The sequence below is a fragment of the Microtus oregoni genome, unplaced genomic scaffold (genome assembly GCF_018167655.1).
Source record: "Microtus oregoni isolate MIOR12 unplaced genomic scaffold, Mior012 000003F_ref0000135, whole genome shotgun sequence".
NCBI lineage: Eukaryota > Metazoa > Chordata > Mammalia > Rodentia > Cricetidae > Microtus > Microtus oregoni.
In genome coordinates, this window is record NW_024543062.1 from 3,904,099 (window position 1) to 3,929,319 (window position 25,221).

Below are 25,221 nucleotides of genomic sequence, written 5' to 3' on the forward strand. Positions count from 1 at the left end.
GGGGACTGACACAGGGTCCCTGTAGGGGCGGGGGACACTCAGAGACAAATCATAGTGCAACCAACACCCTGGCTGAGGTAGACCAACAGTACTAGGGACCGAGGGTGGGGTGTCTAAAGGCGGCTAGAGGTGAAATAGGATCCTCAGATTCTCAGGGTCTTCGGGGCATAGGCTTTTATTTTTCACCAGGGTGTGGCAATTGGCTTCTAAACAGCTGCTATTGCGTTTATAATCGAGGGAAAAATGGGATTTGAAAAGAAATGCTAGGGCGAGCAAAGGAACAGACACACAGCTCTAGAAGGAGCCTGCTGGAGATCAGGAGAGGTGTGGCCAGCTCCTGTCCTATCTCCTGGGGATGAGGGTATGGGACTTGGTTGGACACGTGTGAGGGTGGAGCCCTCGGATCCTTGGGGCACTGGAGTTTGTCATTCTCAGGCAGGGCTGCTGGTCTGAGCTGCCCACGTCCTCAGCTCCAACCCAACAGGCACGACTTGCGTGTGGGGTGATCCATTCTTCCGCTGCGCGGGTGCCCTGCGACCCCTCCCCAGGTGGACCGGGAGAGGCCGGGCTCTCCCGAAGAGGCCGCTCCCTGACCGCGCCGCTGGGGGCCGCCCGCGGGCCGTGCCGTCCCGAGCGCGCCGTGCGTTGCGCCCCGGTCCCCGCGCGCGCAGCTCCGCTCAGGGCGGCCCCGCGCGGCGACACGATCGGGGCCGGCGCGCGGGTTGAGCGGCGGCGATGGCGCAGGGCGAGCTGCGGGCGCGCGGCGCGGGGCCCTAGTCGGGCGGGCGCGCTCGGGAAGGCGCTGTGGCCGCGCAGCCATGGCCGGGGAGCGGCGCCGGGCGCTGCTGGAGCTGCTGACGCGGCCGGGGAACGTGCGCTGCGCTGACTGCGGAGCCCCGGGTAGGTGCGGATCGGGCGGAGGCACCGGGTGCGGCCGGGTGGACGGGACTGCGTGGGGCGCGGGGAACGCGGACGAGGCATGCGCTGGGTCCTGGCTGGGTTGGGGTGCGGCCCGGGTGCACCTGCCCGCGGCCGGGACTGGCGGTGACGGGGCGCAGTATCCGGAGGGCACCTCGTGGGCTCCGCGCGACTGGTACCACCGCCTCCCCTCCCCCGCCGGGCTGCGTGTCACGCTGTCACCCGCGGCCGCCTCCCCTCCCCAGCCTTGCGAAACCTCGGCGTCTCAGGGAGAAAAAAAAGAGGAAATCATTGGGGGCAGCTAGCTTGCAGGGAAAGCGGCCTGTGAACCCAGGGTGTCTGCCGCTGAGTGTGGGGTCCACCTGGTTCCCAGCTACCTGGAGGTGACGTCATGGCATCCCTTCCAGGGGCCACGCTCAAGGCTGAGGAAGGAAGCTGAGCCTTGGGTGGCCCCTGTGAGGACAGGCTGGCCATGTGCCTATGGCTCTTTATACCTTGCTTCTTGGGTCCAGGACAGTGGGGGACGGGTGGGAGCCACAGACACAACTGCCTGGTTTCTCCCAGACTTTTTCCCTTAGTGGCCCTGGCTTGGAGGGACTTGTATCCGCCAGAACACCGGGGCTCAGGATTGGCTATGAAAACAGGGCCGAGTTCTCCCACTACCTGGCAGTTTCCTGGAGTTGATCCGCTCTGGGTGTGCAGGTGGGGAGAGACCTGCCAGACATTTCAGGGATATAGGGGACCCTAGCCTGAGCCCCTCAGAACATACATAGCGGGTATCCTTGGAGACATCACTCTGGCTCCCCGAGATGCACGCTAAAGGCACAGCCTGTAAATAGGACCTCCTCTCCACCTCCCCCATCCCCACCCCACCTCCCCCATCCCCACCCCCGCCTCTGGGCTGAGGAGTGTCAGCCCCAGCCTGTGAATCTCCTAGTCAATAGTAGTGCGTGCCACCCCAGAGGCTCGGGTGTCTCTAAGAGGAGACATTAACCAAGCTTTACCGGGAAGCTGGACAAGATGAAGTAGCCCTTTCCTGGTCTCCCGAGGCACCGCAGGGCCCCGCTGATGGTGCAGTGGGGTGGTGGCTCCCTAGTGTTATGTGGTACTGTTGCCAGCTGGCCTAGCTCAGGGGAGCCTCCCCACCTCCCTCTTTCAGGCCTGCCTTTCAGCTTGTTCAGGAAAGCTGACAATGCTGAAGTTCCTGGTAAGGAAGGCTAATGGGTTGCTCCAAACCCACCTAGGGGGTGGTGAACCCCAGGAGAGGGGAACTGTCCTCTTCCCATATTTTTTGGCTACCCAGCCCAGAAACAGCTTCTCAGAACACATGGCTACTTTCTAGGCACTCTTAGCCAGACAGGAGGAAGAAGGGGCTTCCTGAACCCTTAGTGAGAACTACCCTATACCATTTACCTGTGTATGTTCCTGGCGGCCCCTTAGTCTCGGGCCTCTGGCTGCTGCAGCTGCTGCCCTCTGAGGGCACGGCCCTTGCTGGCTATAGGTCAAGTAACCCGTTTTCAGACCTGGCCTATAACAGCCGCTTGCTCCCCCACACTCCTTCCCTACCTGTGAGGCAGACCAGGTATGAGGATTATTTCCATTTTGCAACCAGGGAAACTGAGGCCTCCACCACGTGAACTGTCTTAGGTGTCCACAAGGCTGACCAGGTTTCCTAATGTCCAATCTGCGGCTCTCCACGCTGTGTTTGCAAGTCCCCCATTTTTATCTAGATCCTGCCTGAACTAGTGCCTGCGCCATGACCCCTGTGGCCTGCTCACACACATCCGGGCCTCTGATGCCTAGTGGGGAGAGATGGGGGCGTTAGTTTTCCTGTGTTTTTCAATGCTGTGGGGTTCTGGAGTCTCCTGTCCTGTGGTGGCCTTGTTGAGGAGGGAGACATGTGCTCCATGTTGTCATGGCCACTGGCTAATGGCTGCTCTTCTTGACCACACCAGTGAGACCAAGGGACTCTGAGGAGTAATGACATTTTCCAAGGACAGCAGAACACCATGGCAGGCCCAGGTCACCTCTGACCACCAGGCCTGGGGCGTCTGGGGGAACCCTGAGAAGTTCTCTCCTGGCTGTAAGAGGTCTGGGAGCGAGACAGGTGGAGAGTGAGGATCTCTGCGGCCCCCACTGAACCTCACTCCAGTCTGGTCTTGAACCTGGGGTCCACTCACCACCCACCTCAGATACTTTCTCAGCCCAGCTAGTGGGTTGTTGGCGGGGCATGGTGCTTCTTCCGGCAAGACTCCGGCTGTGGGAGAGGGAGGGTGCTTGCTGTGTTCCCAAGCTGTCCATGAAGGCTCTCCCTAAAGTGTCTGGCCATTGCGTGGCCTGGAAGGTTTGAGAACCACTCTTTCTTGCTTTGATGCCAGTCAAACCTGGACTCCCAGGAGTCCTGACTGGCAGCTCTAGAGGGATGAGGGCAAGGAAGGAAGTGCTTCCTTCTAACTAGGTAGGTCAGGGGCGGCTGCTTGACACTACCCCTGTGGCTGCAGAGCCAGGCTTCTGGAGGTCCTGGACACAGGCTAGGTGAGAATGACCCTAGGGCCAGTCCTGAAGCAAGGATGGACCCAGAGCATGGGTCTTCGTTACACTTGGATTCTTTGTGGGCATTGAGAAACTGCTTCTGGTCCAGCCATCAGTACAAAAGGCTTCAGAATATGGCTCAGGTTACGAGAGGGTCCCTGTGTGTGTATATGTGTGTGCGTGCACGTGTTTGTGGGGTGGGGCTGGGATTGGCCAGGGCTGAGAAGTGGGTCTGGAGGACCATGCCATGTCTAGAGCAGTGTCCTAGCAGGTTTTGTTTTTTTCTTTTCTTCCTCCATAGTACTGCGGATGAAACCCAGGGCCCTGGGTATACTAGGCAGGTGCTTAACCACTGAGCCACACCCTATTTCCTTATTGAGGAATTCTAGGCAGGAGCTCTACCACTGAGCCACACCCCAGCCCCTCACTGGGGGATGCTAGGCAAGTGATCTAGCCCAGCCATTCACCGGGGCACTCTAGGCCAGGACTCTATCACAAAACTACATCCATAACCCTTTCTTTATTAAACATTTTGTTTTCAGACAGTTCATTGAGTTACTTGGCCTGGCCACAAATTTGCTTGCCTTGAATTTTCAATCCTCCTGGCTCATTTCCCCAAGTAGCTGGGGTTATAGGCCTGTGGCACCAGGCCTACTTGGTGTGTGTGTGTGTGTGTGTGTGTGTGTGTGTGTGTCTAAATTTTTATATGTATATATATTTATGTACACACACCATTCTATTTTTTTAAATTTGTTTTTATTTTATGGTTATTGGTGTTTTGCCATGGGTCTCGTGTCCCCTGGAACTGGAATTACAGACAGTTGTGAGCTACCATGTGGGTGCTGGGAATTGAACCGGGGTCCTCTGTAAGAGCAGCCATTGCTCTCAAGTGCTGAGCCATCTCTCCAGCCCCATTCTCACTATTTTTAACACGCAGTTTGGAGGCAGTAAGCGCGTTCGCAGTTCTGTGCAGCTGCCACTACCATCCACTCTCGAGACTTTCTCCTCTTCCCAAACGGGAGCTCTTTTACACGGTACGCCCTGACTGTCCCTCCAGGTCCCCGCTCCTGAGATCCACCATTTCTTGGTTTTTCAAGGACTCTGACCTGCCAGCGGCCTTCTCCGAACAGACCCACACCGCATTTGTCTGGTCGGGGTCCGGTTTGCTTCACCTGGCAGTGTGGTTGTGAGGTCTATCCATGTTGAAGCAGGTGTTAGAACCCCTTCTTTAGATCAGGATGCTCTCCCACTCCTGCAATCCGTATTGTGCTTATCTCTTCACCTGCCTATGGGAACGCTGGTTGCTAAAGAACCGCTGTGTCCTGTGTGCACCTGTCAGGCCTGCCCACTCTAGGACAGTGCTGGGAGTCGGTCCACACTCGGGGTTGAGGACTGGAAGTCTGTCTCTCTGCCCCAGCTCGGACCAGCCTCCCTTCCTTCTCAACAGTGTTCCTCTGCCCTCCATTCCATTCCTGAATTGCCTATGGGCTGAGGATAGCCCAGAATGAACTCCTAGGTTGCTGGGCTAGCTCCAAGACCTGCAGGCTTCTCTCTGTATGCAGGCCCTGTGACCGGGCCCACATGCATCTTGAATGGGGGTGACACAACCTCAGACCCAGGCGCCTGACTCTTAGGCAGCTTTAGATTTAGGGTCATTTTCTACGCTCTTACTTGGCACCAGGCAGGAAGGTCGTCTGAGGGTGGCAGAGAGTGGCTCCGGTACAGTGTGGCTGGAAGGCGTGAGGAGTGTGGCTAAGGGTGTGGGAGGCGTGTGCTCAGAGAGGAGGAGTTGAGGCTTTGTGTGATGGAGCCTTTGATCAGTTTCTCCCCAGCTCTGTGCACATGCGCGGTACCCTGGGTGGGGAGACTAAGGTAGGCAGGGACTTCACACAGAAGCAAGCGGGCACAGGGTGCTGTGGGTGGAGCTGGTAGCAGAAGCTTGCTGGTGGCAGACTGTCACTACCACATAGTTGGCAGGGAGTAGGGGGGGCCAACACCCTGATCTTACCCAACAGTGCCCATAAGAAGTTAGGGAGGAACGCCGGCACTGGGATAGCTGGTGAAGGGGCCTGGTTTGGTTTGGAGAAGTAGAGGAACAAGAAAAGAAGCACAAGTTGGGAGCTGGGTTGGGTGAAGGCTCCGGAACACCAGTGCAGAGATGCGGGATCATCTAGGTTTTTGTTTCATTTTGGTTTTTGTTGTTTTAGTTTTTCTAGACAGTGTTTCTCTGCGTAACAGCTCTGGCTGTCCTGGAACTCTGTCTGTAGACCAGGGTGGCCTCAAACTCACAGGGATCCGCCTGCCTCTGCCTCCCAAGTGCTGGGATTAAAGGCGTGCGCCACCACCTCCCGACTAGTTTAGGTTTAATGACTAACTGTGTTACTACTCTTATTTAGTGTGTGTGTGTGTGCGCGCGCGCGGCGCGCATGTGTGTATGCATGCCCCATGCACACTTGTGGAGGTCAGAGAACAACTTGCAAGAGTTGGTTCTCTTGTCTGCCATGTGGGTCACAGGGATCAAATTCGGATCCAGTTTGTCAGCAGGCGCCATTACCGCTGAGCCCTCTGACTAGCCTTGCATTTATTTATTTATGGACAAGGTTTCACGTGGCTCAGGCTGGCTTGGAAGTCATTATGTAGCTAAGGATGATCTTGAACTTTTTGTCCTCTCTCCTCCACCTTACTCCCGAGTGCTCAGGTTGCAGGCATGCACCTTCTCCTGTCTTCTGCAGTGCTGGGGAGGGAACCTGGGGCCTCGTGCACGCTAGTCAAGCCCTCTACCAACTGCGCTATGGCCTTAGGCTTGTTTTGGTGTTTTTGAGACAAGGTCTCACTGTGTAGCCCTGTCTGACCTGGAGTTTGCATGCTTCTGTTTTAGTCTTTCTGAGGCTGGGATGACAGTCAGGTCTGCACTATGATGTCCCACTCTTAAAGATGGTCTTTGAAGGCATCCCCCATATGGCACTAATTTGTGGTTCTGGGAGCACCCCATCTACAGGGAGGACTATAGAAATGCTCCCAGAAGGTACTGGCTCAAGCATTGCCATGGTTACAGAGGACTCCAAGGGACTTGAATTTGGGATCAGCAAGTCATGCTCACAGAGTGGGCACAGCCTACAAGAGAGGTGGGTGGGGCACAAACTGACCTAGAGTCCCTGGTGTGTGGTGTGGAGTTGGTGGCAGAGGCCAAGAATCCTAGGTACTTGAGAAACTGAGGCAGGAGGATTGCAGATTCAATCCTAAGCAGCGAGGCTACGGAGCAAGTTCATGGCCAACCTAAATAAATTAGTGAGACTGTCTCCAAATAAGTAAAAAGAGGACTAGGATTAGTTGAGAGTTCTGCTCTGTCTTCATGACTCTGTGGGCAGGAGAAGCCAGAAGTCTAGTGTATGTGGGAGGGAGGGTGCTCTAACAACCACAGCAAGGCTTGGCTTTACCTGGGGCAGTGGGAGCCACAGAGCCAAACCTGAAGACCTGTCCCAGCTTTTGACTGTGTAGCAGGGTCACCAGCTGATGTTGAAGACAGGATGCTTTCAGAAACTCAGGTGGGGTGGCATATGTCTGTACACCCACACTCAGGGTATGTGAGGCAGGAGGATTGCCATGAGTCTAATGCCGCTGTGAGTTACAAAGTGAGACCTTGTCTCAAAGATACAATCAGCTGGCCGTAGTGACTTGGGCCATTAACCCCAGCCCTTGGGAGGCAGAGGCAGGCAGATATCTGTGAGTTCGAGGCCAGCCTGGTCTATAAAGTGAGTTCCAGGACAGCCAGGGCTACATAGTAAGAGCCTGTCTCAAATAACAACAACAAACCCATCAATCAACAGATAGATAGATAGATAGATAGATAGACCGACCCCCCCCCCCAAATCAATAACTAATTTGGGAATAACTGAGCTGGATGGTGTTGGAGGGCAGATCATCCACTCAGGACTCGGGGAGGATGTTAGGGTGCGTAGGTGGGGTTGGGTGTACCTCTGAGGAGGTGCAGAACTGGGGCACCATCGGCGTATAAATATTTCTTTCTCCTTTTTAAAACCCCTCCCAGCAATCCACGTGTGATAAAGTTAATCGACTACATGAAAACACAGTGGCGTGTAAAACCCAGTCATCATTGCTAGCAAGTTCTTAAAATAGGTTTTTAGCATCCATGAGACCAGCTGAGCTGTACAGCAGGGAGCCTGAGCACCTGTGGTAGTGGGCACAGAGGAAGATGTCCACAGCAGAGTTCCAGGGGGCTGTGAGGTGTGGGGAGGCAGGCACCCCTCCTCATCTGAATGGGAGGGGAGGTATGAGGACAGGAGCTGCTCCCCTCCAGTGGGTAGGGGCCTTGCTGAGAGGAGAGCCTGAGCGCCCCTCCATAATCCAGGGCCCTGAAGCTGACTGAGCACCAAATATAAGGAGCACAGCCTCGTTGTGAAAATCTGCAGCGTCTAGAGACAGCCATCTCTCTCTTGATGCTTCTATTCCAGTGGGGTAGGAAAAAACCAAGACAAGATAAAACAAACAAAACAGCTAATGGTAGCCCAGAAGAAAGGACCTCCATGCAGGTGGATTGCTGGGGGCAGCTATGCGTATGTCCCACCCCCAGAGAACCTTGGATTCTATCTCTCTTAAGAGGTTTCTACCTTCTAGTTTGGAGCTAGCTGCCTACCTGCCTTGGGCCCCGGGTAGCAGAGTGGCTATCTGACCAGGATCTCAGCTACGCACCAACCTCCGGAAGAGCAAAGTTCTTTACAGCTAAGCCTCAGGACTCTGCCAGAACCACATTCCACTGATAGGGTCCACTGCTCCACTCCTCCCCCTGCCTAGGCCTTGGCCAAGGGGGACACACCTGTCCCACCTGGCTCTGCCCCAGAACACGCCCGACCTGCTCGGGTGCTTGGGAGCTGCTCCCGGAAGCACTGAGGGTCTGAGTCACCTTGAAGGGACCAAGGGAGGAAGGGAAGATGGAGGGTGTGTGGCCTTAGGGAGCTAGGAGGAGGAGGAGAGCAGAGTGGGGAGGTAGATGGGCTTGGACAGGCAGAGTGGTGGCCCCAGCTGGAGTGAGCACCAAGAAACCAGGGTGCTGGTAGGTGCTGAGTACTTAGCTGCCCACCAGTGACCTCTTGCTCACGGTTCAACATCCCTGGCCACTCTTGACACAGGATACTTTTGTGGCTTGTCCCAGGATGACACGGGTCCTAGAACAGTTTCCAAACCGTTCGGCAGAGAATTCTGGGATCCTGGGTGACTAAGACATGCTCCAGACAGGAGCTGTGAGACTCAGTACACAGATGTTGCTAGCCCCTGTGGGGATAGTGCATCCGGACAGAGCCAGGACCCATGTAGGGACCACCTGGAGGGCCCGAAGGCGCTCTGGTCAGCTTTCCCCAGGAACCGAGCCAGTTTTGGTCTGTGCACAGGTTTTAATCTGACCTTTCCCCTACTCACAGGCCCACCCTAGAGGGCTGTGGCACCCATCCAGGATCTCCAGTGACAGCCCATGGGGGCCTTCAGTGGCCAAAATTCTGCTGAGCCTTTTGTTCTGGTGGGCATGGAGGTGGCGGAGAGTAACTGAGGCACTGAAACACAGTGGTTGGGACATGGTTAATCGAGAGTTGACTTGGTATACACATTCGGCTGTCTAGGAGACACCCCTTGTTGCTGTTGAGGTCACAGGTGGATTAGGTGCTATCTGGCTGGAGTCCACTTCTGTTCTGGTGGCTTTCCAGGGCTGTGCTGCCCAAGGTCACCCATGATAATCAAGAAGTTTGAAAACATAGCCTCAGCCTGGGGCAATAGCTGGATGGGTCAGAGTGCTTGCTATACAAGGATAAGGACCTGGGTTTAAATCCCAACACTGTGTACAGAGCCAAACTTGGCTTCCTATACTTGATGGGGCTGGGAATTCAGAAACAGGAGGAATGCTGGTGTTTGCCGGCTGCCAGCCTAGCTGCAGGCTTAGTGAGAGACCCTGTCTCGGGGGGAATAAAGTAGAAAGCAAGAGAGCGGGGCACACACACACACACACACAGAGAGAGAGAGAGAGAGAGAGAGAGAGAGAGAGAGAGAGAGAGAGAGAGAGCAGCCTCAAAGCCAGGTATGGCTCACACCTGAAATTTCATCACCATTAGGGAGATAAGAGCATCCTGAGTTCAAATCCAGCTTGGGCTACATTGCAAGACCCCCATCTCAACTAGAGCCTCCGCTGGGAAGCTTCCAAGGCTGGGGCAAGGCCCTGTGGTGGATTGAAGGGCTTGGGCAGAGCCAGGGACTTTCCGCCTGGAGCGGCTTCTGCCTCTCGCGGCAGTTTACAAGGCAAAGGTGGCTGGCACAGAACTTAGGGCCTGCCAACTGTCTGCTGGAGTCAGGAGCCCACCTGACTGACCTGGCTGGCTCTGGGCCAACTTCTTTGCCTACAAGGTTTCCCTTGGGCAGAATCCTAGAGTACAAGGTCAGTGCTGAGGGGATTTCAGGTTGGGGCGAGGCAGGAGGCCACACCTGCTGCCCTGGGCTTGGCCAAGCTCTGTCCTCTGCCAGGCCCTGCCCGTGCTGTTCCCACCGCACTTCCAGTCCAGCCACCTCTTAGCCAGGGCCCCCATCTTCATCACAAGAGCTTAGGCTCTTCCTCCAGGAAGGCCTCCTGGCTTCCTGCCCATGCTTGCCTCCCACTGCTGGTTCCCGACCACACCACAGCCACCCTCCTGTGGCCTTTTCTTGGTGTAAATAAGAGTAGTTTTCTGGGATTGGGGCCTCTGGGCTCAAGCTTTCTCTGCAGGGACCCATCTGTTCACGAGCATGGCTCTTGAGTCCTGGCCCCAAGTGACACTGGTGACTATTTAGACGTAGCATAGGTCAAAGCACCTCCTCCTCCTTCCTTCTTTTCCCCACTTCCCACCAGACCCCAGGAGCCAGGGGTTCAGGGCAGGGTAGTTCCACCTCCGGGAACTGGTGTTCTGGTACTGGGCTCAGCCCTATGAGCCTGAGGCCTAGGGCTTGCCTGAGGGAAGGCAGGGAGTGAACATAGCTAGCCTGGAGTCCCCGCTGGGCCTGGCCTGCCACCAGTTATGGGCCCTGTCACCTTCCCTTCCAAGCTTGGGGTTTAGGACACCTAAGGAGTTCCTGATTAGACTCTGTAAGGTGACAAGAATTCGGGGGCTTGAGGGTCACCCACTCTCCCATCAGAACTGAAACAAGAGATCTGCTCTTGACCAGGTGCTGAGATCACAGGTGAGGAAATCTTCCCAGGTAACCAGGTCAAAGGGCTCAGCTAGAGAATTGTCTCTACCCCAGGATCTTTGTCCTCCCCCCACCCCTGAGTCCCAGTAGGACCAGCTACAGGTTCCAGGGAGGTGATCCAAGGACAGTGTTGGGTCCTGGAAGAAATTTGCCGGTACTCGAGTCCCAGACCTACCACAGCGTGACCCCAGGCAGGTGTCTGACCCTGCAGGAGTTATATTTGCCATATTCCATAATCTGAAGCAATGACAAGATCTCACCTTTGAGGGTTATGATGGGGCTGGGCTGGGAGCTGGCTCAGTTGGTAAAGAGCTTGGTGTGCAAGCAGGACCCATGTGAAGTACTTCGTGTCGGTTTGAAACTTGATGGCCAGCCAGCTGGATTGGCGCGCTCCATATTCCGTGAGAGACCCTGTCTCAACAAGGTGGAGTGATGGAGGGAGACTTCTGGCATCAACTTCTGGTCCCTACACACACGTTCACAAACATGTACACAGACGTACATAATACACATGTGCTCACAAACACACACATGCATTCATGGGCTTGCACGGAGGTTACATGGAGATGGAGCGAGGCTTTGTGGTTGGTTCAGTGTTGGGCTCCAGTGAGCACCCATCATAAGTGGTGGGTGAGGGGCCGGAGGGACCAGGGGCAGGCTGGGCAGGAAGGAGCTGGCTGACCCCAAAGACTAGCGGCTGCTCTATTGGAGCATCCTGGACCACAGGCACCCTGCACATGGCCTGCTGGTCATACCAGCAACTTCTGCCATGAAAGCCCAACCTAAGGCTTGACCCCAGGGCCAGCACCTGGACAAGCTGGCTGCCCTGGGCTGGTGGTGAGGAGTGGGGGAGGCCGTACATTCCTGCTGCCCCCATGGGGGACCCTTGTCCAAGATTTAACACACTGCAGTGACTCCATCACGGCCAGCTGGAGGAAATGGCTATCAGCTGCCAATCGTTTTTATGATCTTAGAACATCCTCTGGGGCTGGGGCGATGACTCAGTACAGCCCATGCTGTGCAAACGTGAGGACATGATTTCCATCTGCAGAACCCATATTAAAAAACCAGGAGGGGTGGCATGTGCTTGCAATTCCATCACTGGGGAGGTGGAGACAGGAGGATTCCCTGGGCCTCTCTGGCTGGTCAGCCTGCCTAGCTGACTACAGGTCAAGTGAGAGACTCTGTCTTAAAAAAAAAAAAATCAAGATGGAACTCAGGTGTGCGCATGCCTTTAGTGCCAGCACTTGGGAGGAGAGGCACACCATGAATTTGAGACCGACCCAAATAGTGAGACCCTAGCTCAAAAGCTAAAACCAAGGTGGATGATGCCTGAGGGATGACCCCCTCAGGTTGTCCACACACACACACACACACACACTCATGCACACACACAGAAACCAAAATACAGTGGCATGCTCCGGCCCCTTTGCAGCCCCACGACTGAAGGGTCCCTGCCGCCCGCAGAATCCCTTTGGAAAAGCGCTGCTGCTTTGCCTATTTTTGTCACCTGTTCTTTGTGTGTCACTGAGCTCCAAACACACTTTCAGCAGCTCAGCCTCCTCTGGGTGTGGCTGCCCTTTAACCTTTCCCTCTCTTGACAGGCACTTTCAGCTAGCTAGAAGATCGTTTTCATTTTATCAAGATAACTTGTGTCCCGCTTCCACCAAGTCTGCTGTTAGTAGTGTATCTCTTGTTTATTTTGAGACTGTCATTTAATATGACCTCTCCCCTCCCTTTCCTCCCTTTAAGCCCTCCCATAAACCCCCTCCCCACTCGTTTTAAATACATGGACACTTTTCCATTAATTGCTATTGCATGCATATATGTATTTATATATACATAGATAATTTTTCAAGTTCTTTTTTTTAAATTTTTATTGAGCTCTACATTTTTCTCTGCTCCCCTCCCTGCCTCTCCTCTCCCCCTTTCAATCCTCCCCCAAGGTCCCCATGCTCCCAGTTCACTCAGGAGATCTTGTCTTTTTCTACTTCCCATGTAGATTAGATAGATCTATGTGTCCGCATTGTTGTCTAAGTTCTCTGGGATTGTGGTTTGTAGGCTGGCTTTCTTTGCTTTATGTTTAAAAACCACCTATGAGTGAGTACATGTGATAATTGTCTTTCTGAGTCTGGGTTACCTCACTCAAAATAATGTTTTCTAGCTCATCCATTTTCCTGCAAAATTCAAGATGTCGCTGTCTTTTTCTGCTGTGTAGTACTCCATTGTGTAAATGTACCACATTTTCCTTATCCATTCTTCAGTCGAGGGGCATTTAGGTTGTTTCCAGGTTCTGGCTCTGACAAGCAAAGCTGCTATGAACATAGTTGAGCACATGTCCTTGTGGCACAATTGAGCATCCTTTGGATATATACCCAAAAGTAGTATTACTGGGTCTTGAGGAAGGTTGTTTCCTAATTTTCTGAGAAATCACCACACTGACGTCCAAAGGGGTTGTACCAGCTTGCATTCCCACCAGCAATGCAGAAGTGTTCCCTTTTCCCCACAACCTCTCCAACATAAGTTGTCATCAGTGTTTTTGATCTTGGCCATTCTTTCAGGTGAAAGATGGAATCTCAGTTGTTTTGATTTGCATTTCTCTAATGGCTAAGGATGTTGAACATTTCCTTAAGTGTCTTTCAGCCATTTTAGATTCCTCTGTTGAGAGTTCTCTGTTTAGGTCTATACTCCATTTTTTATTGGATTATGTGATCTTTTGGTGTCCAATTTCTTGAGTTCTTTGTATATTTTGGAGATCAAACCTCTGTCTGATGTGGGGTTAGTGAAGATCTTTTCCCATTCTGTAGGCTATCGTTTGTCTTGTTGACCGTGTCCTTTGCTTTACAGAAGCTTTTCAGTTTCAGGAGGTCCCATTTATTAATTGTTTCTCTCAGTGTCTGTGCTGCTGGGGTTAAATTTAGGAAGCGGTCTCCTGTGCCAATGCGTTCAAGTGTATTTCCCACTTTCTCTTCTATGAGTTTCAGTGTGGCTGGCTTTATGTTGAGGTCTTTGATCTATTTGGACTTGAGTTTTGTGTATGGTGATAGATATGGGTCTATTTTCATTCGTCTACATGTTGATATCCAGTTATTCCAGCACCACTTGTTAAATATGCTTTCTTTTTTCCATTTGATATTTTTTGCTTCTTTGTCAAAAATCAGGTGTTTGAAGATGTGTGGATTGATATCTGGGTCTTCTGTTCGGTTCCATTGGTCCTCCTGTCTGTTCTTATGCCGATACCAGGCTGTTTTCAGTACTGTAGCTCTGTAGTAGAGTTTGAAGTCAGGGATTGTGATGTCTCCAGAAGTTCTTTTATTGTACAGGATTATTTTGGCTATCCTGTTTTTTTTTCCACATAAAGTTGAGTACCGTTCTTTCGAGGTCTATGAAGAATTTTGCTGGGATTTTGATGGGCATTGTGTTGAATCTGTTACACATATATTCTTAAGTATAACCTGTGGAGTCTATATGTTACTTGTATGGATGTTTTTAGGGCTGACTGTTTGGCACTGGACAGCCAATTGGGGAGGACCACCTCTCTCTCTGGCTCCCTACTTTCCTCAGTTAACTTGTGTAGTGTAGGGCATAGGCCTCACGGGCTTTTCCTTATCCACTTTGGCGTGCCCATTGAGGTCATCCTTGTTCAATCCTTGTTCAGCTTATGGTTGGACAGTCATGTTGATGAGCTTATGGGAGCAGCTTCTGGTGTCATCAGGAAACATAGTCTGATAGCAACCTCCCTGATCCTCTGGCTCTTACAATCTTCCCGTCCCCTCTTCCGCGATGTCCCCTGAGCCTTAGGTATAGAGTGTGTCCAATGGGGCTGGGCTCCACAACTCTGCATCTTGATTGATTGTGATTTACTGTAGTGGTCTACATCTGTTGTAAAGAGAAGTTACCTTAATGAAGGGTGAGGACTACACTTCCCAGTCTAGACCCTGTTGTAATGTATCTCTAGAATAGACTTATTTGGGCTGGAGGGATGGCTCTGCAGTTAAGATGACTGGCTGCTCTTCCAGAAGACCTGGGTTCAATGCCCATATAGCTCACAACTGTATGACACCCTCACATTGACATACATGTGAGCAAAACACCAATGCACATAAAATAAAATTTTATATATATATCACATTGATTGATTGAGTAATTGATTGATTGACAGAGCCTCTCTGTGTAGCCCTGGCTGGCCTGGAACTCACAGAGATCCATTGGCTTTTGCCTGAGTGCTGAAGTGCTGAGATTAAAGGTATGCTCTCTCTCTCTCTCTCTCTCTCTCTCTCTCTCTCTCTCTCTCTCTCTCTGTTTGTGTGTGTGTGTGTGTCTATGTGCCTGCGTGTGCACAATTTCATCTTGGTCTCTTTTCTGGGCTGTTTTGATGGTTTGATACCATTTGTTTTTATTTGTGTGTACAGTGTGTTTGCATATGGATGGGGTGCATTTATGCATATGCCACAGTCAGGAGACAGCCGCTGGTGTCTCCCTTCATCTTTGACCTTGCTTGCGGCAGGTCTCTTTGCTGTTTATCTGCAGTGTACGCAGGCACCTGGGCCATATGCTTCCAGGCATAATATTTCACAGTTTCTGTCTTTCTCATCTCTTGTCATAGTTATCCTAATGTCTTTCATGTTTTTATAGTATTATAAAAAGTTTGTGGTTATTTTGAGACAGGGTCTCACTATATGGCCCTGGCTGACTTGGAACTTGCTATGTAGACTAACCAGGCTTGTTTAAAACTCAGAGAAATCCACCTGCCTCTGCCTTCCTAGTACTGGGATTAAAGACGTGCGCCGCCACCACCTGGCTACCCTGCTTGACTTTCAAGTGTTAAACAAGCTTTGAATTCCTAGTAGAAGCCCCTGTACTTTATGGTATAGCACTCTGTTTATGTATCATTGGATACTGTGTTAGGCAGGCTTTTTTTGTGTGACCAAATACCCAAGAGACACATCTTAGGTCTCTCGGCCCCAGGTTCCAGAAATGTCAGTCTGTCATGCTGGGGAGGGGAGGAGTAGCAGAAGAGCTCACATCACCATGAGCAGGAAACAGGAAAGAGGTGGATACCAGAAGGTGCCAGAGTGATAGATGTCCTCCAGGTCAAACTCTCAGTCACCGGCTTCCTCTAACCAGACACTAGTTCCTGCTTTTACCACCTCCTAGTAATGTGTGTATCGAGGAATTAATAATCTCTCACCTGGATCAGAGCCCTCTAAATCCTAAAAAAATGTCCACACAGGGCTGGAGAGATGGCTCAGAGTTTAGGAGCACTGCCTGTTCTTCCGAAGGTCCTGAGTTCAATTCCCAGCAACCACATGGTGGCTCACAACCATCTGTAATGAGATCTGGTGCAGAATACAGTATATATAATAAATAAAAAAAAATGTCCACACAGACAGACACACACACCAAAGTGGGCTTTGCTGGTATCAAAGTCAGGTTGAAAATCAAAAGTAGCTGCAACCGTTACGTAAGCATGAGGACCTGAGTTCGAACCCCCAGCATCCATGTAAACACCTGGGGCATCATTGAGACGGGACTCCACCCTCCAGCCTTGAGCTGCTCACTCTTGCTGCTCTTAGTCCGCTCAGGGTAGTGGTCCAGCCCTTAGCCAGGGTCTCGGCTATGGATCAGCTGTAGAGCCATCAGGATGCAGAGACAGAAACAGGCATAGCCCGGAACTCGATGGCTGGGCAGTCTAGCTGAAATGGCCAGCTCCGGGAGCAGAAGACAACCTGTCTCAAAAGACAAGGTGGAGATTCACCAAGGAAGATGCCTGGTGTGAGCCTCTTGCCTCCACAGGTAAGCACAGCACTCACATACAAACATCACGCATGTGAAAATGAAATATATCGAAAACTGAAAACATAGCTGCCACAAATACGAGCATCTCTTCATGGGCATGTCTTTATCGCTCCTCAGCGAGCAGCCAGTAGTGGAATGGCAGGTTTATACAGGAGATGCAGACTCAGCTGTGTCAGAAGTTGGTGGTCGACCTAGCAGTGCATGCTGGTGATCCCTGTTACTTGGGAGAATCGGGAGTTCAAGACGAGCCTCAACTACATAGCAAATTTGAGGCCTGCTTAAGTTATATGAGACCTGGTTTCAGAAAAAAAAAAAGAACAGGAGGAAGAGGAAGAAGGAGGAGGAAGAGAAGAAGATGAAGGAAGAGGAGAAGAAGAAAGAAAATGCCACACTGATTCCAAGACAACAAACAAATTCATATTCCTGCCCACAGCACATGAACATTCCAGGTGTTCTGCATCCTTGTCAGTTCTTGACCAATTCTTGACTATATCAATCTTTTTTTTTTTTTTTGGTGTTTTTGGTTTTTTGAGATGGAGTTTCTCTGTGTAACAGCCCTTGCTGTCCTGAACTAGCTCTTGTAGACCAGGCTGGTCTTGAACTCACAGAGATCCGCCTGCCTCTGCTTCCCAAGTACTGGGATTAAAGGTGTGCGCCGGCCGGGCGGTGGTGGCGCACGCCTTTAATCCCAGCACTCGGGAGGCAGAGGCAGGCGGATCTCTGTGAGTTCAAGACCAGCCTGGTCTACAAGAGCTAGTTCCAGGACAGGCTCCAAAACCACAGAGAAACCCTGTCTCGAAAAACAAAAAATAAATAAATAAATAAATAAAGGTGTGCGCCGTCCATATCATTTTGACTTGGCAAGGTAGCTCAGTGGGTGGTGTTACTTGTTGCCAAGCCTGATGATTTGCGTTTCGTTCCTTGGGGACCAACACTGTGTGAGGGGAGAATTGACTCCCACAAGTTGTCCTCCGAGCTCCACACCATGGCACACACACACTCACTTGCATTTATGTATGTATACACAGATCAATTAGTGAGGTGCCGAGAGATGGCTCAGCCGTCAAGAGACTGGTGGCTCTTTCAGAAAACCCATGTCCAATTCCCAGGACTCACATGGTAGCTCACAACCATCTGTAACTCTGGTTCTAGCATCTGATACCCTTTTCTGGCCGCCTTGGGTACGAAGCACCTGTGGTACACATACACACAGACAAAACACCCATACACATAAGATTTTTTAAATAAAAAAAATGAATATAATTTAAATTTTTTTAGAGCTTCTTAGCTGGACCAGGATTGGGTAGATCTGTAACCTCAGCAACTTGAGAGGCTGAAGTAGGAGTGTCAGAGGTCCAGGGTCTTCCAGGGATACCTAGCCTCAGCAACTTAGTGAGACTTTGTCTCAAAATAAAAAGTAAAGAGGGTTGTGGGTGTGGCTCAGTGGTACAGCGCCTGCCTAGAATCCCCCAGTGAGGGGCTGGGGTGTGGCTCAGTGGTAGAGCCCCTGCCTAGAATTCCCCAGTGAGGGGCTGGGGTGTGGCTCAGTGGTAGAGCCCCTGCCTAGAATCCCTCAGTGAGGGGCTGAGGTGTGGCTCAGTGGTAGAGCCCCTGCCTAGTGTGCACAAGGTCCTCAGTTCCATCCCCGCCACCCCCTGCCATGGCCTCTACTGGACTCTGTGTCTACCCATTTTGGTCTCAGACTAAGCTTTCCCTGCATGCCCTGAAGTCCTGGCTGAGCTTCCCTGACCTCTGCCCTTCCCTTCTAGATCCTGACTGGGCGTCCTACACCTTGGGTGTGTTCATCTGTCTGAGCTGCTCTGGGATCCACCGGAACATCCCCCAGGTCAGCAAGGTGAAGTCAGTCCGTCTGGATGCCTGGGATGAGACCCAAGTTGAGGTATGGGTCCGGAAAGGGATGCTGGATTGAGTGAGAGGCACAATAACCTTATGGCCATATGTGGGGTAACCCTAGTTCCCTCATCTCTAGATACTGGGAACCTTGGTGGGTCTAACCTTTCAGGGGTTCTTTTGCTCCACGGGGACTTGGGTTAGCTGAAACTTGACAGTTTCATTGCTGATCTTTCTGGGGAGCCATATGGTAAAAAAAAAATCCAAGCATTTGTCCACCTGTCCACCCACAACCAACCATCCATCCACCCATCCATCCATCCATCCATCCATCCACCAGCCACTCATCCCTCCATCCATCTACCCACCCACTCATCCATTCATCCACTTACTCATATATCCATTTATCCATGTATCCACCTATCCATCTGCTTATCCACCAACCCACCTATCCATCCACCCACCTATATATTCATCAGACTTTGCTGCCCTCTAAGAAGGCAGGGGTGGGAGACGGGTGTGAACACAGGCCAAGAACATAGGGAAGCTGGCATGATACTGCCAGGTTGAGCATGGGTACAGCATAGGACACCCATGTGGGGTGTGAGGAAACACTGACAGGCTGGGGAAGCACATTCCCAGGGAGGGGTGATGGGTGCTGCTACTAAGCCACCCTCCAGCCCCTCACTGGGGGAGTCTAGGTAGTTAGACTTGGCAATCTTCTAAGTCTTCTTTTCACCATCCTAGAGGAAGCAGCCAATCATAGAATCTCAGACTTTGTATTAAGGGCAGGCTGGCTTTGGTTCAGTGATTCCATGGGGCAATCCTGGCAGAGACACGAGGGTGAGATACTGTTGTCTCTGGCCATGCCTGACTCTAACTGGGCAAGAGCAATCAGCCTAGGGCAGAGGGCAGCTCCCAGACCCTTGAAGGAATCTGGACTTGGAACACAGGCCACTCCTTTTCCTGTACTCTCTGCAGCCTTTCCCATCTCAAGGCTTGTATACTGTTCCCAGCCTTCTATAGCTGGTTGGTTTGGTTTTCAGAGCCAGGGTTTCATGTAGCTCAGGCTAGCCTGGTTCTTGCTATGTATCCAAGGATGACTTTGGATTCCTGATCCTCCTGTCTCTGACTCCCCAGTGACGGGATTTCAGGCAGATGTCACTGCTCTCTTGACCTGCTTTCCTCGAGATTTTTGTATCAGATCTTTATAAAGAATTGTTTTCTGTGGCCAATACAATGGTTTAGCAGGTAAATAAAGACACTTGCTGTCGAATCTGATGCCCTGAGTTCAGTCCCCCGACATAAATTGGCCTCTGACTTCCACATATGTGCTGTGGCACATTGGCACACGCACAGAGTAAATAAATGAATAAATAAATACATACCTACCTACCTACATACATGCATACATACGTAGATGTGATTGAACATCGCGCACAGCATTAATCCCAGCACTTGGATAGGCAGCTCTGAGTTCAAGGCCACCCTGATTTATATAGTAAGCTTCAGGCCTGCCAGGGCTACAACAAGGAGACCGTGACTTAAAAAAAAAAAAGTGGAATAAAAGAAAATAAACATAACTGAAATTTTACTTTCTTTAGACAGGATCTCACTCTGTACCCCAGGCTGGCCTGGTCCTCACAGTCTTCCTTATCCCAGTCTTCTGAGTGGACGGAGTGACAGGCATGCACCCCCGACCCTGCTAGCGAGTGGGATTTAGTTAATAAGTGTTGCTGTCGTGCACAGGGCACATTCACCAGGCCCAGCAGAGCGCGGGTTGGGTGAGAGCCCCTTCTTCCCCTAACTTTGGCCTCTCGCTCACTCCTCACCTCAGGAGCCACTAGGGACCAGTGTTTTGTGCCTCTTTATGGGAGGGGTCCACCTGTATGAGCATGCATGTGTTGTTAACTGACAAACCGCCACCGCTGTCTTCTGTATCCCGCCGTGGTCTCTGGTGTATATGGACCACCATGGCCTTGGCCTACCCCCTCCGAATGGACACTTAGGTTATTCTTTCTTTTCACTTCTATTTCCTATTTCTTTTCTCTTTCTCCCCCTCCCCTTTTTTGGTTTCAGAGACAGGGCCTCGGGTAGCCCAGGCTGATCTGTAGCTCACTCCGCAGCCAAGGCTGACCTTGATCTCCTGATCTTCCTGCCTCCACCCCTGAGTGCTGAGCTTACAGTTGTACACCACACACCCTACTTCTTTTCCTCTTTTGTTTTTGAGACACGGTCTCTCTCTATAGCCCAGAGCAGTTTCATACTCGGGTTCCTCCTGCTTCAGCCTCTGGAGTATTAGGATAGCATGCTTCGGGTTGCTTTCCAACCTTTCTCTCTGTAACCGACGGGTTCCCCAAGCTCTTCCCAGTATGTCATTTGTGCTTCTGGAAACTCACCGGTGACCTAAATTCTTCGAGGCGGTGGTGTAAGATCAGAGGCTTGGCAGTGTGTAGAGAACATGCCTGATCCCACATGACTGTGTCCAGGGCTCCAGCCTGGGCTGGTGCTGAGCTGATAGTGTGGGCGCTCTTCCCGGGGAAGGTGGGAACTTCCTCACGTGGAGCTGAAGGATCAGAGAGAGCTCTGACACCTCAGCCTGCTCTTAGCTCACTTGATGGCCCGCTGTCTCTACTGCTTTCACCCTCTGGGGGTTTCTTGACATGTTCGGGAAACTCACCCACTAAGAAGCTGGCTCATTGAAAATAGATTTTTTTTTTCAAATGTATCTTGGTTTTACTCATGGTGGTTTCTGTCATGGAAATTTTTTTGTCTTGGTTTAGTCAACCTGATCAACTTTTTTGCTTGTGGTGGTTTACAGCACACTCAGACAGCCCTGAGAGCTGGCTGTTTGTCGCCTTGGGTACATGTGTGTATGGGAGCAAGTGTGTGTGGAGGTCAGAGAACCCAGGGGTGTCACACCTTCCTCAGGCACTTTTCACTTTTTGTTTGTGATAAGGTCTCTTGTCGAGCTGGAACTCTGCTGATAGTCTAAGCTCACTGGTCATTGAGTTTCCACTTGTCTGCCTAACGTCTTCCCGCCACTGTGTTACAAGAAATGTCTCTGCACCAGCCTTCTACATGAGTTCTAGTGTCAGACTCAGGCTGTCACACTTACAAGATAAGAACTTTACCAACAGAATAATCTCAGGCCCTGAGAATCGATTATTTTGTTTCAGTATCAGATATGGATCCTGGGAACTAATATCACTAGCCCCTCACTGGGGATTCTAGACAGGTGCTCTACCACTGAGCCACACCCCAGCCCCTCACTGGGGGATTCTAGGCAGGGGCTATACCACTGAGCCACACCCCAGCCCCTTATTGGGGGATTCTAGGCAGGGGCTCTACCACTGAGCCACACCCCAGCCCCTCACTGGGGGACTCTAGGCAGGGGCTCTACTGCTGAGCTCCATCTCCAACCCCTGAGGGTTGTTTTTGATTTTCAGTTTAATAAACAGCAAGCACCTTTACCTACTGAGCCATCTTACAGGCCCATGAGTTGCTTTCAAAAAACGTTATTACAATTACTTATTTGTGTGTTTGTGTGTTTGTGCCTATGCATATATGTGGGAGTGCACACATGCCATGGCCTGTGTGGAAGCCAGAGTACAACATCCAGCAGTTGGTTCTCTCTAAATATAGGTCCCAAGGATCAAACTCTGGTTATTAGACTCGGTGACACTGAGCCATATCTCTGGCCCCTAAATTTAGATTATTCTATTACTGTGTGCATAACTCTGTGTATGATGTATGAATAAGTGTGGGCACACATGTGCCCTGGTGTGATTGTGGCAATCGGAGGACAACCTTCGGGACTCACTTCGCTTCTTCTACCGTGGGTCCCAGGGGTCAGACTTAGGTTGTCTAGTTTGTGCGGAAGACATTTTAGTGTGCTGAGCCACTGCCCCTCAGGGATCTTTCTTTCGGGCATTCCTTCTATTTGCTCATTGGCAGCCCATGTCCCTGGGACAGCAGGGTTCCAGAAAGGATGGGAATCCCGAGGACTGGCTATGCTCTTAGCATCCTAGGTCAGATGACCCTGCAGGGGCCTAAAGGACAGCAGTCACCTAGCAGCCACCGCTGTCCCTGGACCCAGGGCTCCCTGGTTCTGACCCTGCCCCCTCCCTCTCTTGCAGTTCATGGCATCTCATGGGAACGAGGCTGCCAGAGCCACATTCGAGTCCAAAGTACCACCCTTCTACTATCGGCCCACGCTCTCCGACTGCCAGTGAGTACAGAAAGGGCTCTGTCAGGGTGCTGGTAAACATCGCCCGGCCTGGCCCCTGGTGGCACGGGGAGGGCCTGTGGGGCACTCAGCAGGGGCTGGAACTTTGAGTTTGGGGGAAAGATTACAGCACGGGTCCCCAGGAGCCCATCAAGAAGGTCGCTGGCTATCTCTACTGCCTGGACTCTATCCTTCTGTGTATCCGTTTGTGTATCCATCCACGGATGCATGCATGCATCTATCTATCTATCTATCTATCTATCTATCTATCTATTTGCTTTTTTATGGAAGGGTCTTGGTCTGTATGCAGCCCAGGCTGACCTGAAAGTCCTCACCCTCTTGCCTTGGCCTCCTGAGTACTAAGAATAGGCATGGCCAACCATCATGATTTTATTGCTTGTTGTGTCTGGGTGGACCCATATGCAGTGGGGACCATCAGGGTCTCTCTCCCCAGGATCTTAAGTGGGTCTTGGATGTTCCTAGTGGCCTGGGTGTAAGAAACTGCCTGATGGGACCAGCCACCTGGTATCAAGAAACTGCAGAAAGAGGGACGAGGGGACTAGTTACCTATTTTCTCACTGCCTCAGTTTCCCCATCTTCCAAGCTAGGGATAATGAGGTAGTGACAACCGTGGGCTTCCTTCTCCCCTCTCCCTCCCCTGGGTTCCCAGCCCCAGCTCTCTGTGCCAGCCCCCTTCTCCTGGCATGTGCGAGGGGTGGGGTGGGGCAGAGCTGATCCCTCTTGGCCCTTGCCTGAGGTGCGCTTCCATGGAATCCCCTTCCAGTCTGCCTGGAACTGCCCAGCTCTCAGAACTTGGCCTGTGTAGTACCACTCAGTTCCCCTGAGTTGGGGTCCCTTTAGATTCTCTACTGAATTTCCTAGTGGTCTCAGGGTTCCCTTGGTGCGGGGCAGGCCATCCCACTATGTCTGTCTTCTGGGTGCCTGGCGCAGACAGCTGCCTCTGAGGTCTCAGGAGGTCAGGCAGAATGGCTGAGCCTAGCCACAGGGGCAGCTCTGCCCATTCGGCCTGGGTGTCGACCGCCACACTGGCCAACTCTCCCCTTTCAGCTTCCGGACAGCCTCTGGGCCTAGCCCTCCTTGCCTGCCTCTCCCCAGCAGGGACCATAGCTCACTGTCTTCTCTAAGCAGAACGGGACCGAGGTCAGTCGTGCCCCTGCTCTGTTGACACGGGTGCTGCCCTGGAGACCCAACTGTGGACACGTGGCTTTCACTCCACCCTCCACTCCATTCTAACCCTGAGGAGAGGCTCTGTAACCCGGAGGGGTTGAGAGAACTCCCAGGGGACACAGGGACAGGGTTTCACGCTGGAAATCCCCACTCCATGGGCAGGCAGAGGCCACCCTGACTTGGGTCAGAGAGAGGCCAGTCTTGAGCAGCTGCATGACTATGTAAGATGCTCGCCCTTCTGGAACTCTCCAGAGGCAGCTTTCCCTTTCTTGGAAACAGGGTTAAGACCCGACCTGACCCCACTCCTGAGTACAGCAACCCTTCCACACTCTCCCTCTGCACCCTGCCTCTGCCCTTCATTCCCAGGCCCGGTGTGGTTTATCTCTGGCTCCACCTGGGCCCCTCCCAGGTTCATGTTTGCTCAGCGTTTTTCTTGGATTGACTCACTTTGTAAACCCAAGGTCCTGGGGTGACCTACTCAGGACACCCCAGCAGAGAAGCCTCCAAACACCTATGGAAGAGAACAGAATAGAAGAGGGGGCCGCTGCTCGCCATAGGTTCCTAAGCCACCCTGACTTAGGGTTACAGCAGCCTGCCCCCTCCCCACCATCGGCCTCTGGAGAAGCTGGTGGGGACTATGGCTTTGTCCCAATCATCAGCGTTTCTTTGTTAGGTTTTGCAAGGTCTGACCCAGGCCAGTGAGAGGGGAGGGGAATCTCCTGGACTCTGCAGGAAGTGAGGGAGGAAGGTGAGGAGAAGTAGGAGGGGAGGAAGGAGGGGGAAGGAAAAGGAGAAAGGGAGGGCAAGGGGTCAAGACTGTGAGGAGGGGAGGAGGGAGAAGAAGAAAGGAAAGAGAAGAGGAGGATGAAGCAGGAGGGTGAGGAAAGGAGGAGGAGAGAGAGGAAAGAGAGAAAGAGGAGAGGGCAGAAGTGTAGGAGAGGGACAAAGGGGGAGGAAAGGAAAGAGGGGGAAGGAAGAGAGGAAGGACTCTGAGTCGAGAGGGGAAGGTGAAAAGGGGAGGAAGGAAGAGGAGAAGGAGGCAGGATTGTGAGGAGAAGCGGGAGAGAGGGAGGAGGAGGGAAGAGAAAAAGGCAGGAGAAAGAAGAGGGGGAGAAGAGGGGGAGGAGGGAAGGTCACTTGGCGGCCTGCCCTGGGTCCAGTTTGGGACTATTAAGGGGAAGAGAAGTTGGGTGTGTCAGATGGCAGGCAGCCGTGTTTGTGCATTTATGGACCATCAGAAAACTCATCACTGGCAGGTGCTATGAGAGAGAAGGCAGAGCCCTGCTGCCCTCCTTACCCCATGCCTTCACCCCTACATAGGGCTGCCCATGGTGAGTGGGGACCCCAGACCTCACCTACAGGGATCTGCCCCAACCTGCCAGGTTCTCAGTACAAGTCAGGAAGCCCATGCCGTCACCAGCTATTCTGAGGCATGGTTTTTTGTCACCGACTGCTCTGTGGTCAGGGTCATTTGCATTTCTGCC

The 25,221-nt window shown here is 52.2% G+C and overlaps 1 protein-coding gene across 1 annotated transcript in view; it reads left to right on the forward strand.

The window, feature by feature from the left end:
- The first annotated feature begins 428 nt into the window (after nt 1–428).
- The window catches only part of Adap1 (ArfGAP with dual PH domains 1), a 50,413-nt gene continuing 25,620 nt past the window's right edge, over nt 429–25,221 (forward strand). The window contains exons 1-3 of the mRNA XM_041648875.1: nt 429–900; nt 18,240–18,370; nt 22,461–22,552. Of these exons, the coding sequence (XP_041504809.1) occupies nt 819–900; nt 18,240–18,370; nt 22,461–22,552 (305 nt within the window). The 5' untranslated portion in view covers nt 429–818. The remainder of the gene's footprint in view (nt 901–18,239; nt 18,371–22,460; nt 22,553–25,221) is intronic.